The sequence below is a fragment of the Varanus komodoensis genome, unplaced genomic scaffold, assembly GCF_004798865.1.
Source record: "Varanus komodoensis strain SLA01 unplaced genomic scaffold, ASM479886v1 scaffold4, whole genome shotgun sequence".
In the NCBI taxonomy this organism is placed as follows: Eukaryota; Metazoa; Chordata; class Lepidosauria; order Squamata; family Varanidae; genus Varanus; species Varanus komodoensis.
This window is the reverse complement of record NW_025335941.1, coordinates 10,784,197-10,801,544: the sequence shown is the minus strand read 5'-3', so window position 1 is coordinate 10,801,544 and position 17,348 is coordinate 10,784,197. Positions and strand designations below refer to the sequence as shown.

The 17,348-nt window shown below is 40.6% G+C and overlaps 1 protein-coding gene across 1 annotated transcript; it reads right to left on the bottom strand.

Moving 5' to 3' along the window:
* Positions 1–1,601: 1,601 nt before the first annotated feature.
* RSPH1 (radial spoke head component 1) lies at positions 1,602–15,988 on the bottom strand. The gene is made up of 9 exons (XM_044442643.1): positions 15,935–15,988; positions 14,352–14,465; positions 13,823–13,928; positions 12,798–12,888; positions 11,948–12,083; positions 10,294–10,359; positions 5,352–5,523; positions 3,350–3,478; positions 1,602–1,951 (listed from the first exon to the last, which is right to left on the bottom strand). The coding sequence occupies exons 1-9, from the start codon at positions 15,986–15,988 to the stop codon at positions 1,893–1,895; spliced, it is 927 nt and encodes a 308-aa protein (XP_044298578.1). The 3' UTR covers positions 1,602–1,892.
* Between the last annotated feature and the right edge of the window lie 1,360 nt (positions 15,989–17,348).

The window sequence follows — 17,348 nt, the reverse complement described above, 5'->3', positions numbered from 1 at the left end:
CCACAACTCTATGTAGTGTTCTAAGTGTGAAAGTGCTATAGATTTGTATCAGGGGGTCATGATCTTGACAGTTTTATTTTCTGTTCCTTTCCTAATGATGCCTAACAAAGAATTTTCCTTCCTTCCTTCAACATCCACTACACTTTGGGTGGACATTTTTCTACCACAACCCCAAGATCTCTTTCCTGGTCAGGCATCATTAGCTCCAATCCCATCAGCCTACACTTCCAAGATGCTGGGCAGGGGGTTGCCCCAACATGCTTCACTTTACAGTTGTTTGCATTTAACAGTATATGCCATTTTTATGCTCAGTCACCCAGTTTAGAGAGATCTTTTCCGAACTCTCTTTTTGTTTAAACCACTCCAAATAATGGTGTGTCATCAGCACACTTTGCCACGTCACTGCTTGTTCCTAATTCCAGATCATTTATAAATAATTTGAAAAGCATTGGTCTGGATACAGATCCCTGCAGGACCTCACCAGGGAAGACTGGCAATTCCGATGTTAGTAAAAGCTGCAATAAATGAGGAGCCTGCCTATTACCTTTACAGGAGAGATCCATGGTACGGAACCTATTTTGGGGTTGGAATTCAGTACCATGGTTAGCTCCTATAAATTGGCTGCAATGCATGAGGAACCCCACTGAAATAACTGCCAGCAGTCTTCCTGAATCCGTGTTCACATCCATTAGGGATATTATAATGCTTTCAGGCAATTTGTTTGGAATAGACATTAAGCTGACTGGCCTGAAGCTGAACCTCAGCCAGTAAGGTTGAGAATGTCTTCTTTTGCCATGACTATTTCCCTGAGTTCCTTAAACTCCTGTATTGAAAACATTTATTCAGGCACAGTATGTTCTATATCTTCTGTAGTGAAGTCAGATGACCACTTACAAATGGATACATATATACTTAGCCTGCCTTTGTTAATTTTATGTATCATTCTTAGAAAACTGCATATATATCATGAAGCATAAATTGAAAATGATATATTCAAAGCTATGAGGTTATATTTTTCTTCTCCCTTTTATGGTTTTGTTGAAATTTTATAATAAAAACATCAGTTAATAAACCCCTTCAGCCCCTGGCCTGTTTCAATAAGGCATAATTATCACTAACCACAGTTTTTTGCTCAGATGAAATGAGTAGTAACTTGAAAATGAAAGCAAAAGCTTCCTTGCTCTTCATTGTGGCTGGGCTGTAGGAACATAAGAGTAGAGGGACATGCATGCTTATGGTTCATTCTCATAATAAATGGTTCAGGATTACATCTGAATGCAGAGAATGTGTGTAAAAATATGAATATCACAAATATGGGACAGAAGATGAAATACAACTTTTTGACAAAAATATATTCTAACCAATGTGAGTTTTATATTATCATTACAGATACAGATATGATGATACCATTTTAATATGCAAAGATGGCCTGAGGCTAGCAAGACTGGGATACTGTGTGTGTGTGTGTGTTTCAAGACTTGGAAAACAAATTCAGATACAGCCAAGCTTCTATCCTATGCCAGATATTCATTAATACGTGTTTATTCAAAATAGTTTGATAGGCCTTTGAATTTCTAAAGTACATTCCACCCAATGGAGAAGACATGGCTGGAGGAAGAGGAGCAAGAGAGGCCAAGGTGGATCTCTTGCATCAAACAACAGTGAGGCTTAGGCTGCTCCTGGAAACATTCAGCTACCAGTCCAAATAACAGGCTCAAAAACTAAAGTTTCCATGCAGATCCACATAAATTAACTCCTTTTAAGTTCCACTGATTTCAGTGAGAAAGTTGCATGTGCTTATTTTTTGTTAATATTAATGGAACTTAAAAGTACTTAAGCTTGACTGCACCATCCCTCAATTTGTTATATGTGATTTTTGTCATTCCTTTCTCCTAGTCTTGAGGCTCAGCATCCTTTGCATCTTCTTCCTTCTCTTCTGACATGACTGCAGCTGCAGAGAATAAAATAAAATGGAAAATAATTAACATAACATAACATATTATCATTTTTATTTCTGAAATGTTAGCCATGTAACTGACACTATAGAAATATAGAATTCAAGAACAATTGTTGTCTAAAATAGCTTAAGTTAAAATCAAACTTAGACAAGAGTAAAAGCAGACAAAAGGAAGAATAGAGCAAATGAAGATTAAAATGCTGCTATAATTTCAGTAAAATTTTGTTAAGGGTTAGATAACCTTGGAGGGAAAGACTAGTATGTCAGAACTAATAAAACAGATCATGAAGAAGCGATCTGAAGGAAAAGGTTAAGGAGGCATTGCTGATAGTGGATGGATCCAGTCATGCTTAGAATAAACCAACAGGACTTTAAGTTTGTCATCATTAAGAATTTATTCCATTGATTTCAATTGGTTTATTCAAAGTGTGACTTAGTCTGAATTCAGCCATAAGAAGAACACATGAACCTAACAGTTTTACAGTGATTTCTCTCTCCTCTAACTGTAGAGACAATCTATTTTGCACTGTACACAAACTGTAGGCTTTAAGAAATAAGTACCATGTATTGCAGAGCAGCGTGGTAGTGGCTTGTAAGAGAAGGCAGCCTGGTTCACCTTGCAAGTCCTTGCAAGACTGGCATTAGGCCTGTGGATGCTTGCGGGGATTAGACCCACTGCAGTCACCACATCCAGCAGGAAGCCACAGGAGGGGCTCTAAACGGCTGCTCAGCCTTGCCCACGTTTAGGATAGTAACACAAGTTCTTGTGATGGTTGTGTTATGTTCCTGATGGTGGCCCCTTCTAGACCTGCAGTGTCTTCCTCTGTGCCTTGGTTCCTGTCTGCTCCCAACTACGCCTTGCCTCTGGTTCTACCAAATCTTTGCTGAGTATCTGAGCCACAGCTGCTCATAACCTGCATAGGCAGGAACTAGTAGGAGTTAAGGCACAATCAAGGATGGGGTGGGCCTGGAACCAGGATCAAGAATACAATGCAACCTCCACAAAACCTCGTGTCGCTGTGGCAAAGCTGAGGGAAGCCTTTTACAGAGGGTTCCGGAGCTTCCAGCTGTGCTGCATGATTGCACAGGCTCCAATCCTTGTGAGTACCAACAGGTCCTGCAGGAACTTGCAGGGTGAATCATGCCGCTCATCACCAGGGGAACTGTGTCAAGTCTCAGATTCTGACACCTTCCCTTCCAGGAAGAAAACATGGTTGTTAGCTGCCTAGTGCCTGAAGAAGAGCTGCCAGAGCTCAAGGTGTTGTATAGATCTGGGATTGGTGATAATTACCATCAACCGTACGTAAGCCACAGTGAGGATCAAAACGTGTGATACATGCTTTCTAAGCACAGTCTTCTTAATCTTTCAAGAGACCAGCTTCTTTCACTCACCCTGATCACCAAGGTCATCTTTCACTGTCTCATCTTCTTCCTCAGTTTCTTTAGGTGGAGATATTTCTGTGGCCTCTGCAGGTGCCTCAGCACTTTCAGCAGGAGCTTCAGAAGCAGTCTCACCTCCAGCTGAAATGGAGAGGAAAACAGTGAAAAAGTAAAGGTAACCTGTGTGTATTAAGTTTCTTTTACTTAATTTATTGGAGCTTAGAGGGGAGGCAGGAAGAAAAATACCATTGTTATTTCTGATCTGTGGTTGGGATTGTGACTGTGATTGGGACTGGGATAAAAAGGGAATTCCAACTGGAGGCACCAGCTAAGCACCTCCTTCATGCAAAAGAAGATCTGCATGAAGATCACTATCTTCACCCAGCTAAACCCAGCTGTTTACTATCACTAAAGGAGGTGCTTGTGTTCATGGGTCCCATGGCCTCATGCAATGGATTATCTAACCAGTGTGTTGGATAAAATGTCCCATTTCATCTACTTCTGCCACTGCTGGTAGGCCAAGGGAGGTTTCTGCAGGCACAACTGGGGCCTCCAAGGACAATGTCCCCACTGCAGATAGAAGTTCTTTCTACCCTGATTACATGTCACCAGCCAGCAGATTTGGAGGATGAGAATTACTCAGGCCAAAATTAGGAGAAAAAAACCCAAAGTCAAATATTTTTTTTCTAAGAACTTCCAGCAGTATCAGTAACCCCTGTATTGGCTTTTAAAGAAACTCTGAATGCACTAAAATCTCTCTTCAAGGATCCGATAGAAACACTGAAGCCTGACTGAGCTGACATCTATAGCAAAGACATAAGTGAACTAAAGGGCGCATCTTTGCACAAATCAGCTTTACTCACCCATTTATTAACACCTATAACTTTTCTCTATAAAGAATCCATGCTGCTTCATAATTATCAGAACTTCTCAGCAACAGCTCTCCCTCAAACAAGAAATTTCTTAAACTTCCCTCTTGTTTCATTATTCTGGCATGCATCAAAAAGAAGACGGATGGTATGGTTTGCATGTTACTAAGAAGTTACTCTATGCTCAGTGCAGCTTATTCCCTAATATATATGTGTTAATTACTGCAGCCTTATGGACAAACTCCACATTACACTAATGCTGTAGTTTGTAACTTATTCTCCTATTGTTTTGTTATTAATCAAGGAGTCTTTTTTGCTATGATTTATTCATTTTGAAAAATTTAGAAATATTTATGTAATTTAAATTTTATTTTTATGAAAGACACACCGTACCCAAGAGACTGCTCAAGCAACAGGCAACTCCCAAACCCAGCTCCTATGAGGCAATGCAACTGCCCCTAGAGTAAATCTACCAAATCTTCCATTCTACAGGAAGAAGGAACTTCATTAACACAGAACAGTGCAATCCCTTTGATGTTCTTGGGAACAAACATCCATTGCCTTGTCCCTAAAAATGGCACATAACAGTTATTAATTTATTTATGAAATGATCTTCTGAAAGTAGTCCACCTGGCACCCTCTTTACATTCTTTTTGACACCAGGCAAAAACAGTCCTCTTCTGCAGACATTTTAACAATTGATTCTATATTGTTAAAATTTTATGATGTCATTTAAACTGCTTTTAGCTTTAATATATTTTAACATTGCTATTTGATCCCTCAGCTGCATATTCTGTTTTATTGTATGCTATTTTTATGTGTTTTAAAATTTGATGCTATTTTATGTGAAATGTTGTAATCTGCTTAGAAAGACTTTGAACTAGTCATAGTGAACTTGTTGTAAGTTATTCAATTATTTATTTAAGTAATTTTTGTCCACATGACTGAAAGTTCCAACCACTATGCTGGCCAATACATCTCTGGAATTTGCCATCATGCACAACATGGTGGTGGGGATATTCCAGACTGGGCCCAAATTTTGGAGGGAGCCCCTACATAAGATTAAAAAAATAAATCCAGTCTTGAAAAATTTTGTTATACCAAGTACATTGAATGTGAATTGCTCCCACAGCCACAGTACAAACCTGGAACCACTGACTCCTCTGCTGATGGAGCCTGTATAGTTACTACTGGGGTCGGTTCAAGAGGAGGTGGTTCTTCAGGTGCCCAGAGTATTAGGTTAGTAATTTTTTCTGCTTTCCATTTTGGAATAACTGGTGCCAAAATTTCCTCCTCCTCCTCCTCTTCTACTTTTTCCTAAAAATCAGATGAATACCAAGAGTAGTAATTTCAAAGAAAAAGGAAATGCTAAGACTTATTTGTAACACACACAGAACTGCATGCTCTCCTTTGCAACTCTCAAAATGTCACACATGCTTGTTACATATCATTTACATTGCTGCAACATGCTTTATGTGAGCTGCCTTTGATGACTGCTTGGAAATTTCATCAGGTTCAGAATGCTGTTGACCAGTTACAGGGTACATCTAACTATGCAATTACTACAGCTACACTGACTGCTGCTCTGTTTGCAGGTGGAGTTCAAAGTGACCCTAAAAGGCTTAGAGCCAAGCTGACTGAAAGACCATACACAGGAAGGTTCTATCATTAAGCCACGGCCACAGATGCTTTCATTAGCTCTGATTTGGACTACTCTGATGTGCTCTACCAGGAGCTGTCTTTGAAAACCTTTCAGAAACTTCAGCTGGACCAATAATACTGCAGCCAGATTGTTGACCAGGGCCAGTTACAGGACACATGTAACTCCCTTGCTACAACAGCTTCACCAGCCACCAATCTGTTTCTTGGCAGAATTTGAAGTGCCACTTATAGCTTAAAAAGCCCTAGCTGGCTTGGGACCAGGCTACCTGAAAGGGCACCTTCTCTCACAGGAGCTTATTCAGGTCTTAAAACCTTTGGGGAAAGGCCATCTTTCAATACTGCCACCTTCATAGGTGTGTTTAATAGTGGTGAGAAAGCCAGCCTTCTCAGTGGCAGCTCCCAGGCTGTGGAATTTTCTGCCAAGGGACACTAGGTCCACCCCTTTTCACCCAACAAGGCTTGTTTTATTCAAGGTGGTCTTAGCATGTTGGAATTTGCTTTTTCATAGTAGTTTAATGCATTGCTTTAGTGTTGTTTTAATCAAGTTTTATTTATGTGTTATGATTATTACATTGCATTTATATCCCGCCTTTTCTCCTCTTGTGAGGAACCCAAGGCAGCTTACACAGCTCCATTTTATCCTCACAGCGACCTCTCTGTGAGGTAGATTGCACTGAGAGTCTGTGACTGGTCCAAAGTCGCCCAGTGAACTGCATGGCCCAGCAGATACTGGAACCTAGAATACTAGAAGTCCCTAGTCCAACCTGTAACCACACCACTACACTGGCTTTCTTTGAACGCCCTTCTTGGTGGAAAGGAAACAAAAATCAGGTAAATAAATAAAGAGGCAGAGTGAAGTATTCTATTCTGGAAGCGGGGGGGACTAGTACTGTAGTGTTGGAGGACAGAGCTGTGTGTCACCCTGCCATCCTGCTGCCTTCTAGTGAGGTGGAAGACATGATCTAGTCACCGTTAGAAATTCAGTTACCAGTCCAATTAGCTTTGGTTCAAGGAAGAGAAGAAACAAGGACCACTTGTCCTCCACCGCGGGCTGCAAAATATCTTGGGTTGATCGTGGAAGGGCTGTGTTCTTCCCTAGAAGCCTGTCTGGGCAGTGATTTCTTCCAGAATGACCTTTTGCTCTGTCCCACTATCATCTGATGTACATTTGGGAAAAACCCAAGGAATGGCCATCTCAGTGGCTGCACCCAGACCTTAACCCTGCCCCTCCCCCTACCCCCCACCCCCACCAGTAAAACAGCCATTCTGTTGTACTATTCGTGAAATCACTATAACCTAGCAATCCACTCACTGGGATTGCAGGTAGTTATCTGAAAACTTTGGGGCTATTTTCCCCATTATCATCTATTGAAAAAGCTGCTTCATTAGTATTAAAATTGTACCAAGCTACTCAAGAGGCTACAAAGAGACCACAAAATGACTAGCTGAATATTAAAAAATGTAGAATTATAAAATATCAATAGATGGATCACAGGAATTCTTTCTTTTCCAGAATTCCTTTCTAACTTATGTCACATGCAAGCAAATCATGCAAACACTCCAAAGCCAGAAAGCACCTCTGTTGCACTAGTTTCTCGGTAGATAAACACTTCAATGGCTGGTTGCTTCTCATAGTTCTGAACAGAAGGCAGTTCTTTGCTGCCTCTTCTCTTGTTTTTGGTTTGCATGAGCTAAGTTGTGAAAAGGAATCAAACAATGAATTCCACAATACAAAATTTTGAAAGTCCCATTTGCAGTGGGGAAAAAAAGCACACATTTTTTTGGAGAGAACAGAATTCAGATTCAAGGAATAAATGGAGGCTTGAGGCACAAGCTTCACAAAAAGCAAAAAGTTTGAAAAAAAGAATGAGTGCATTTCTGAAAACTATACCATGTGTTTTGTTAATGGTTGATGGTCTTCTATAGATCTCAACTGAATACAGTTATTTCCTGCCTCTTCTGCAGGAGATTGTGGGGAGGTGGAGAACCACACTGGATGTTTACACAAAATCTTGACTCCAACTTCAGCAATTTTGCATGCTTAGAATTCAGTATACTAACTTTTAGAAAAGAGAGTCAGATTCAGATTAGAGCTGCAGAACTTAAAGGACATTCTCCTTTATTAGGGTTAGGGTTACAAAAATGAGGTGTCCTGATATGATGTTAATGGCTGGAATGTGTTTAGAAGGGACAGAAATGATGAGCTGTGCAGAAAAACCTACTCAAGGAAGGCTTTTTCAAAATTGTCCTCTTTTCTATGCAACTTTAGCCCTGTATTAGGGTTAGGGGTGTGCACTAGGGTAGGGTTGGGGTTACAAAAACGAGGTGTCCTGGCATGATTTCGATGGTTGCAATGTGCTTACATGGGCAGAAATGATCAGCTGTACAGAAAAAGCTACTCAAGGAAGGCTTGTTCAAAATTGCCCTTTTCAATGGTATTTTACCCTTATATTAGGGGTCAGGGGAGTGCAGCAGTGTAGGGTTAGGGCAGTGGTGGTGAACTTATGGCACATGTACTGCAGTGGGCACACAGAGCCCCCTCTGTCAGCACGTCAGCCAAGTCTCCCCAGCATCACCCCAGCAGCTGAGCATCGGGTAACAGTGCACACACAGGCCATGAGTATGCTCAGAAAGGAGTAGTGGCACCAGGGGGTGACATGATGAACCGTGCCTCATTAGCCGCGACTTGTCCGAGCTTTCACATGGCCAGTCAGTGTGCTCCCAAGGAGATGGCTGTGAGTTGTTTTTTCTAAACTAAAACCTCAGTTTTCAGGTTTTATTGTAGTGTTGGCACTTTGTGATAAACAAGTGGGTTTTGGGTTGCAGTTTGGGCACTCGGTCTCTAAAAGGTTTGCCATTACTGGATTATACTGTTAACCTGCAGAACTTCCACAGAACTGAAATGTCAAAAATATGGTCTGAGAATGCATTTATTTATTTATTTATTTATTTAGGGGACTTCTATGCCGCCCCATTCACCGAAGCTATTATATATTAGAGCTCTGATCTCACATATTATTTTGATCTTAAAGGTTCATTTATGACCATACTGTATGGACACCTAGATGTAGATCCAATCTGAACATGATGACAACTAGTGGGTTGTTAGGGCCACTCAGGAATGAAGGTGTGAACAGTCTCCCACCTGTTTGCCACTTCCACTTTCCATCTGGTTTAGAAAACAGCTCAGGAATACCCCATTCCTGGGTTGTTTGGTACATCATCCAAACCCAGCACTCTGCATTGCTGAAGATGCAACCCAGAGATTTAAACAAACCATTGATCACACAATTATGTGCAAACTGGATTGTAAAAAAGTTGTGTAAAAATTAAAACTTTTCCTGGATGGAAGCAGGACATCAGAACACTGTTCTTTCTTGTATATAGATTTGGCTTTGGCAAAATTAATATGTATAATTTATCCCTAAGTGGGAAATATGATCTAAACAAAATATATGGACAGGGGCTTGATGGCAGAGTACATGGTTTGCATGCAAAAAGGTCCAGGTTCAATCTCTGGCATCCCAAGGAACATCTAGGAAAGAATCTTGCCTGAAATCTAAAAAAGCTGATGCTGAGCTAGATGGGCCAATGGTCTGACTCAGTATAAGCTTCCTTTTTTTCTCAACACAGTGTTTATGCCTGTGTGTTAAATTCCATGGGACTTCAAACTATGTGTGGGTCATGCGTTTAATATCCATGTATCATGGGATTACTTAAAAGAAGCAATTCATGGGCATGTGTTAGGTTACCTGAAATAGGCTCTAAACAAAGAATCATGTTCAAAGAGTGAAAGTGTGGCTTTCAGTTCCTTTTCCATGCAGAGCATTGACTTGCTGGTACAGAGAAGCCTTCATTGCTTTACATAAAGAGCACAGGATAGTGTTCTGTTCTCAGTGAATTTACAGAACTGTGCTATTTTTGAACACCGCAATCTTCTGAAGAACAGCAACTGTATAGGTGCAACATGCTGACATCCTGATGTTACAGATAAGTTCTTGGAAAAGTGCAACTGCAAAGAAAGTCTTCACTCCTTGTATCATTACACCTGTTAATGCTACTAGTGGGGGCAGATTGGTGGTGATATGGTCATAGACAAAAAGCGTAGGGAAGAGGGCAAGCAAGTATTATGTGGTACCTCCATCCACTGTTATAAAGATCAGAACAGTTTTACAGTCAGGTAGTGCTACAGCAACAGGCTAATAGAAGTAATCTATTGACAGTTATTCTAACAACGCAGACCAGATGACTGAATGGATGCTAGTGTAGTTAGTCATGAAAATTGTTGCTGTTGAATTTTAATGTAAAGGAAAGTACATGCCTCTTCACAAGAGTTATTGTTTCAACAAGAATCAGATGAGTTAAAATAATAAATACATTTCTGGGCTTTCTAACCATTAGCATTGTTTATGCTATAATATTTACCTCATGACAGTATTCACCATGTTGTTCACATCCGATATCAAATATATACTTCCCATGGCCCATTGGCTGTATGAAAAAGGAAAAACAAAGAACAAAAACAATGATATTGTCAAAAATATTTCTGACAATATTAAAGGCATAAAAATACCCCAAACTGTTTTATACTATAGCATAGATGGCATCTGCACAAAACGCTCTTCTGCATTGTGCATGGGAAAAACAAATCATTCTCTATGAAAAAAGAAAAGAGATGGACAGAAATCTGGTACCAGAAAGAGCTAGTTATTCATATATAAGCTTGGACAGAATTGCCACAAACTGCATTTCTGAATTGCATTTCCTGTCCTGACTGTTAACATCCCCCCTTCATACTCCTGTATACCTCAACTGAAGTTAACAAACACTTCATGCATTTGATGATGTAGACTCTAGTCCTCAAAGCTTACGCCATAGTAAATTTATTAGTCTTCAAAGTGGCACAACATTCTTAGTTGTTTTTGCTGTAACTGTTATGAAATGTACACCCTAGGGGTCCCCAATGTGAAGCCCACAGAGACTTTTCTTGGCATCCATGAAGCTCTACTCTCTACTCCCTGTCCCTTTAAGGATGTATTCTCTCATTTAAAAAATCAAAAAAGGTTCGAGTGCTAGCTCCTTCTTCCACTGAACCTGAACCTGCCACTGACCCACTGTTTAACAAGAAAGAATTGCTTCTTGGCCTCAACCAGTCCTCTGTCCTCATGGACCTCTCTCCTCCTCTCTCTCTACTCCCAGCCCCTACCCTTATTTTTCTCCCATTCTCATCCCTAGTCTTCTTTTTCTCTTTTCCAAGCCCTATCTTTCTCTCCTATTCACCCCTTTTTCTTCCTGTTTCTATTCACTTTCAGCTTCTAACCCTACTCATTTTTCCTATCCTTTTCCCTTGCCATTTCTGCCTCCCTACCCCACAGGCTTGAGCAGTGTAATCTCTCTCCCCCACCCCTATTTTGAAAAGTCAGGAACAGAAACAGGTTTATATGACTAGCCACATCTTCAATAAGAGATATGTTGTGAAGCTCCCCACAGCAGTTTCTCAAACTCCTAAATGTGTCCACAGGTCTGAAAATGTTGGGGAACCTTGCTATATTTAATTCATCTATTTATTACATTTATAGCCTGCCTTTTTTCCTTTCAAGGAAATTTATATAAATCTACTTCTCTCAATCTTATCCTCACAACAACCCTGTGAGATATGTTGGTCAGAGAGTTCATGCCTGTCCCAGTTAGTTCTGTGGCTGAGTGGGGACTAGAATCCAGATCTCCTGAGTCCCAGGCCAGCATTCTTATCCACTGTCCCACACTGGTAGATATATATCTACCAAAATAAAACATATTATCAGGCTACTCATAACCTCTTGAGCAGCTTCATATGGACAAGGAGAACTACCCCCTCACTAAAGTGAGTGAAAAACACTTGTTCACATGAAGCTCTGGGTGAGCACTGCAAATCATCTGTACACAAGTTGCTGCTGGCTATCAGGACTATCACTCCTTGGAAAGGGGGACTAGACACCAAATAGCCTGAAGATGTTACTCAGTATGTTCGGTTAAGAAATAAATGATGAAAGATAACTTGTAAGCATTCTGAGATCAGTACTAATTCTAACATGCATACATGTTTATTCACAAACTTCCCCTGGAATCTATGGTTGAGGTGTACGACTTCAGCAGATCCTTCTTGTTGTCCATTTGCCCAGGTGCCAACATATTTAGAGCCAGTTAGTGCATAGAAATATGTACCTTGTCCATGCCTGTGGAGAGACAAAAACTTTGCATTAAACAAATGGAAAACCCTAATCCTAGTTCGGAACATGAGAGCTCTCTCCCTAACATTGTCTTCATATACCCTGAGATAATCGAGGAAATGCAATGATTGATTTAAACTGGTTATTAGATTATTTCTAACAAAAGTCTGGTTTGAATACCAAATTTAAACTAAGACTGCAGTCCAGCACACACTTACCTGGGAGTAAGCCCCACTGAATTCAACATGACTTACTTCCAATTATGCATAGGATTTCACTGTTTATTTCCTCTTTTTAATATTATATGTTTCCTGACTACAAATATATATGAACTAGATGCTACAACAGTTAATGCATACTGGTTTTCAACTAAATAGAACCTTTGTTTTTAATCGTTTTAGTCTGTACCTGAGAGCATTTGAGAGACATGGAATACTCAGGATCCTGACTGAAGGCTGGTTGGAACTCTCAGCATACATTCTCCTACAGGGTGCAACTTTTGTTTCAAATGCTGTTTGCACTTCCTCCAAACTAACATCCTCCAGATGTGTTAGATTGCAAGATATACCATCACCACCTGCACAACCAATGCAGACTTTGAATGATAAGAACTACATTCCAATAAATTTGGAGGACATGACTTTGGGGAAGACTACACTAATATTTAAAGTTCATCAATAATATTAATAAAAAGAAACTCGAAACTTCACTGAAGCAAACCTGTAGTGATTGAACCACTCTCCAGTATATGTATCTCCATTTACATAGTAGTAAACTCCATTACCATGTCTTTGGTCCTCCACCCAGTCTCCTGCATTGAACAGGATAAAAACATATACATTGACGCACAGAAATACACATACTTCTTTGTAAGCCATAGTACTCAATCTCTGGCTTGATTTCATCATGTAAACACACATTTCCTGGAATAAGAATGTGCTCAAATACAAATATTGGATTAGCATACCTCACTAAAAGTTAATTTGATCTTCTTGTACTGCTGCTGACACTGCTCTCTCATTCACACATTTGAACATATATCAGAGTTGTTGCAAATTCTATCACTCCAATGTACAATTCCTTTACCAGAAGTAATCTTCTATTCCAAGCAGCAATAATAACAAGATAAACCGGAATAACTGTGCAGCTGATGGAGGACTGATGTGATGTGCTCTCTAGGACCATTCCTTGTGAACAACCTCACTGCTCTGCTTTGAATTAAATGTGGCGAGGCTCCACTCATCCAAGTAGGAACGTAGCTGAAAAATCAGCCAAAACTGAGAGAAGGTGCTCTGAGTCACCAAGCACATTTGAAACAAGTGACAATTCAGGATCCAGAAGCACCCCAAGCTACTTTGTCCTTTAGGGTGCATGTGACCCCAACCAGGCCAGATTGAAAATTTCTCAGTTGGGCAGAATAATTGCCTACCAACAGCCCCTCAATTTTGGCTGGATTGAGCTTCAGCTTATCAGCCCCCACCCGGTCCATTACTGAGTCCAGGCCCCAGTTAAGAACAGTCACTGCCTCCCCTGGATTAGAAATGATTGAAGTCTGTGGTATAGCAAGTACAGAGGGAAAATGAAGATTTAATAAGCCTTTGGCTTGTTGAATTAAGTATCCACTACTCAATCCATTGTTCCCAACTGCCACATTCTTTCATTCATGCACAGGGGCACAGTTGTGCAGGTTTCACTAGCCATCAGAATCCTCACAATTGTATCTGAGCAAAGAAAATATAATTTACCTTCATATTTGGATCCATCAGGATATATAAAGACACCATGGCCATGTTTTTTATTGTCAAAATATTCTCCTGTGTAGCGTGCACCATTTTTAAATCTGTATAGTCCCTGAAACATACACATTGCATAGAGTCTTGTTCATTCACAGGGAAGTTTTACTTCAGTGCCTAAGTTAGGAAAATAGCAATTATATGCAAAGAAGCAGGATCTGTCACAAAATGTTGCAGCACAGACTTCTGTTCAGGTTTTCAGCCATCCTATTCCATTCTACCATCCCTAGCTGTATTTCTCCTCCAACTGTCAATCAGTGTCCAGTGCTTACTGAGAACTGCTCAGTCTCTATTACACCACTTTTTGGTGTATCCCCCAAATTTCTTTTATACTTCTGCAAACTTTGGGGAGGGCATCAAAATCGGATGATACCTTTCTCTTGCGCATAGATGGCACACTTTTGGCCATTTAAGAATTGGCACTCTCACAGACTGAACTTGCTATTAGCAATGAGCAAATCCTTTTCAAAATAAATCTTACCTGCCCATTTCTTTTACCATTTGCATATTCTCCTTCATAGGTATCACCATTGGGTAATCTGGCCTTTCCATGGCCATGCCGTTCACCAGCTTCATTGCGTTCACCTTCATATTCCTACACAAGTAGGCACAATACTTACTATTGTGCTAAAACAGAGAAGCTAAATTGATATATTTGCTTATAAACAACCATTACCATGTTTTAAAAGTAAATGCTTCAAGTAAATGTTGATTATAAACAAAGTAACCAAGCCATTGGTCCATGTAAGTCAATATTTACAGAATGGTAGTCTTAAAGATGCCACAACAGCTTTACTTGTTTCTGCTGCAACAGACTTCACACAGTCATGCCTCTGGAAAATGGGTGCCAATGGCTTCCCAAGATTTCAAATGTGAGTCATTCCCAGTCATAACTAGAAACTGGATCCAGGTCTCTTGAATATAAAGGATGTTTGGCCACTAAATTGGGGCTCCATGTAAAACAGGTATGCATATAAAATAAGTTATATATTTCAAATGTTTCCTTAACATTTAATCTGTTAATTAACAGGTGTTAATCTTAATTTTCTCTTTTTAAAATGTTAATCTTAATTTTAAGATCTTCTGACACTGCAATGTTCCCTTAGATTGTATTTGACTATCCTTTTGCCCTAAAATTATTTTAATTAAATAATTCCATGGTTTATATCATGCTAGCATCTTGAGCAAGAGCTTAAATCTTAATTGATCTTAATCTTAAGAGCTTACATCTTAATTGTGTTCTCTCAGAATCTAGAATTCTTTGAAAAATCCTAAATTCTATTACCACACATCTTCTATTTGTTATTTAATTCAGCTTACCCCAGTGTGGTGTTCTCCAGCCATGCTGGCTGGAAATGAAGAGAAATGCAGTCCAGAACAGCAGGAGGGCACCAGGTTGGAGAAGGGTGATTTAAATAAATCATGTTAATTAAACATTCCCATTTCCACACATCCATAAAGTTATAGAACTTAGATGTTTTATTCTTGTATGTGATGGTGGAAGAGATCAAGGACCAGAAGACAATAATGTTTATTCCTAAAAGGATGAGATGAGAGACTAGAGCAGCCTTCCTCAACCTGGTGCCCTCCAGGTGCTTAGCACTTGAACTCCCAGCTGGCTGGGGCTGTTGAGAGTTCAAATCCAGATCCTCTGAAAAAGAACTAAGTTGCACTGGGCAATACTCATTCATATTTTGGAGACAATTCTGTATCAAATTCCCATCATTAATTATTAGTAATTCATCATCTTCCACTTTAACTTTTGCTTTGTGGCCTGGTTAATGCTTTGCTTGGCCAAAACGTTTTCATCACCAACCAAACACCGCTTTCTTTATTCAACCAGTTCACCATGGGGAGGATTTTTAGTCGGATGACGTTAATGTCTATGCATATCCACTCAGAAGTGCGTCCCACGGCAATCAAGGGGTTCATTCCACAGTAAATGTGCTTTGCATTTCTGACTCATTTATGCACATACACCACCCGCCTAGTACCTGAGCCTTCTTTCTCTCCTACATGATCTTCGCTCCACCCCCGTCTCCCGCCCCCGCACTCAGTACTGACCCCCAAATCATTCTCTGCCTCCTCTTCGATCTCTTCAGAGCCGAGATCCGACATGCCTCAAGCAGGCCCTATCACCATGGAAACGGCGTCCCGGTCGGACCCCGCCCCCTCCCGGACCTTCCGAGGCGAGATCCTGGAGTTTAGTCACCATAGCAACCATGGCTTGTGCCCTCGATTCGCCGGCGCTTGCCCCGCCTCTCCTCTTCCGGCTGGCTTTGCCATTGGTCCGTCGTGTGACAGGCGGGCGGTACTTTCGACGCGAGCGCGCAGCGGGTGCTTCAGGCGTTCTAGGTTTGCGTTCCTTGCATAGCTACGCGATAGGCAAAAACTTCACAGGTGCGGTACTGCCCAGGATTGGCATGAAGGGACAGGGAAAGGTGCACGCCTTGAATTGCTAGATTAGCCTTTCCTCAACCTGATGCCTTCCAAAAGTTTTGACTTCGACTCCCATCAGCCCCAGCCCGCATGGCTAATACTCAGGAATTTGCACGTCGGACTTCCCGACTGTGCTGCAAAACAATTTGGTTCATTCAGAGATACGTTCCACTGAGTTCCGTGATTTACTCCCAAGCAAATTTGCAAGGGATTGCAGCCAAAATGAGCCTCATTGGCTGCTGGAATAACACTCGGGTTTTTAATTTAATTATTGTAACACTCATATCCTGACTTTCTTCCTCCAAAGAGACAATGGTGGCATAATTATTATCCTCCTCTCCCTGTAATCTTTACAACAACCTTGTGAGGTAGGTTAGGCTGAGAGTCACTCCGTGAGTTTTATGGCTAAATTGGGATTTGCCCCAGTCCAGCATTTTAAACACTAAATCACAGTGCCTTTTTTAAGGTAACAAAATAGTTTTTTGGGTGTTCAAAGATAGGCTGGACATGCACATGATAGGCATGTCATGAGCAGAGCCGGCTGGAGCCAGGGGTCAGACTAGATGGCCCTGGAGGCCCCTTCTGACTTGCTCTATGTTTCTAATTCAGGTTTAATAAGAAGGAAAAGAATGAAGGGCAGCAATGGAAAAAATGCAGTAAATGCAGAGATTTAGTATATAAATGTAATGTACTGAGTTTATAAGTAGAAGTTATGTTGAAGGTAAGCACTTCAGAAATTAAGTGCTCCTGACTTTTTCCAATCTGAGTAATTGGCAGAATTTAAAGCAGATATTTAAAACCATTTCACTTCCTATTTTGATTGTACATTTGGCCAGAGGGGCAGAAAGAGGATAGTGGAATAGGAAAGTTTAAATAGATAATTACTTATATATCTGTCCAGAAAACAGAAGGCGGCTCTTGAAAAATGCATCTTTAAAGTGCACTTTTTCATACCTGCAGCTGGCCAGAACTGGAGTGTGTGTGTGTGTGTGTGTGTGTGTGTGTGTGTGTGAGGGTGAAGCAGCCAATCCAGAATTTA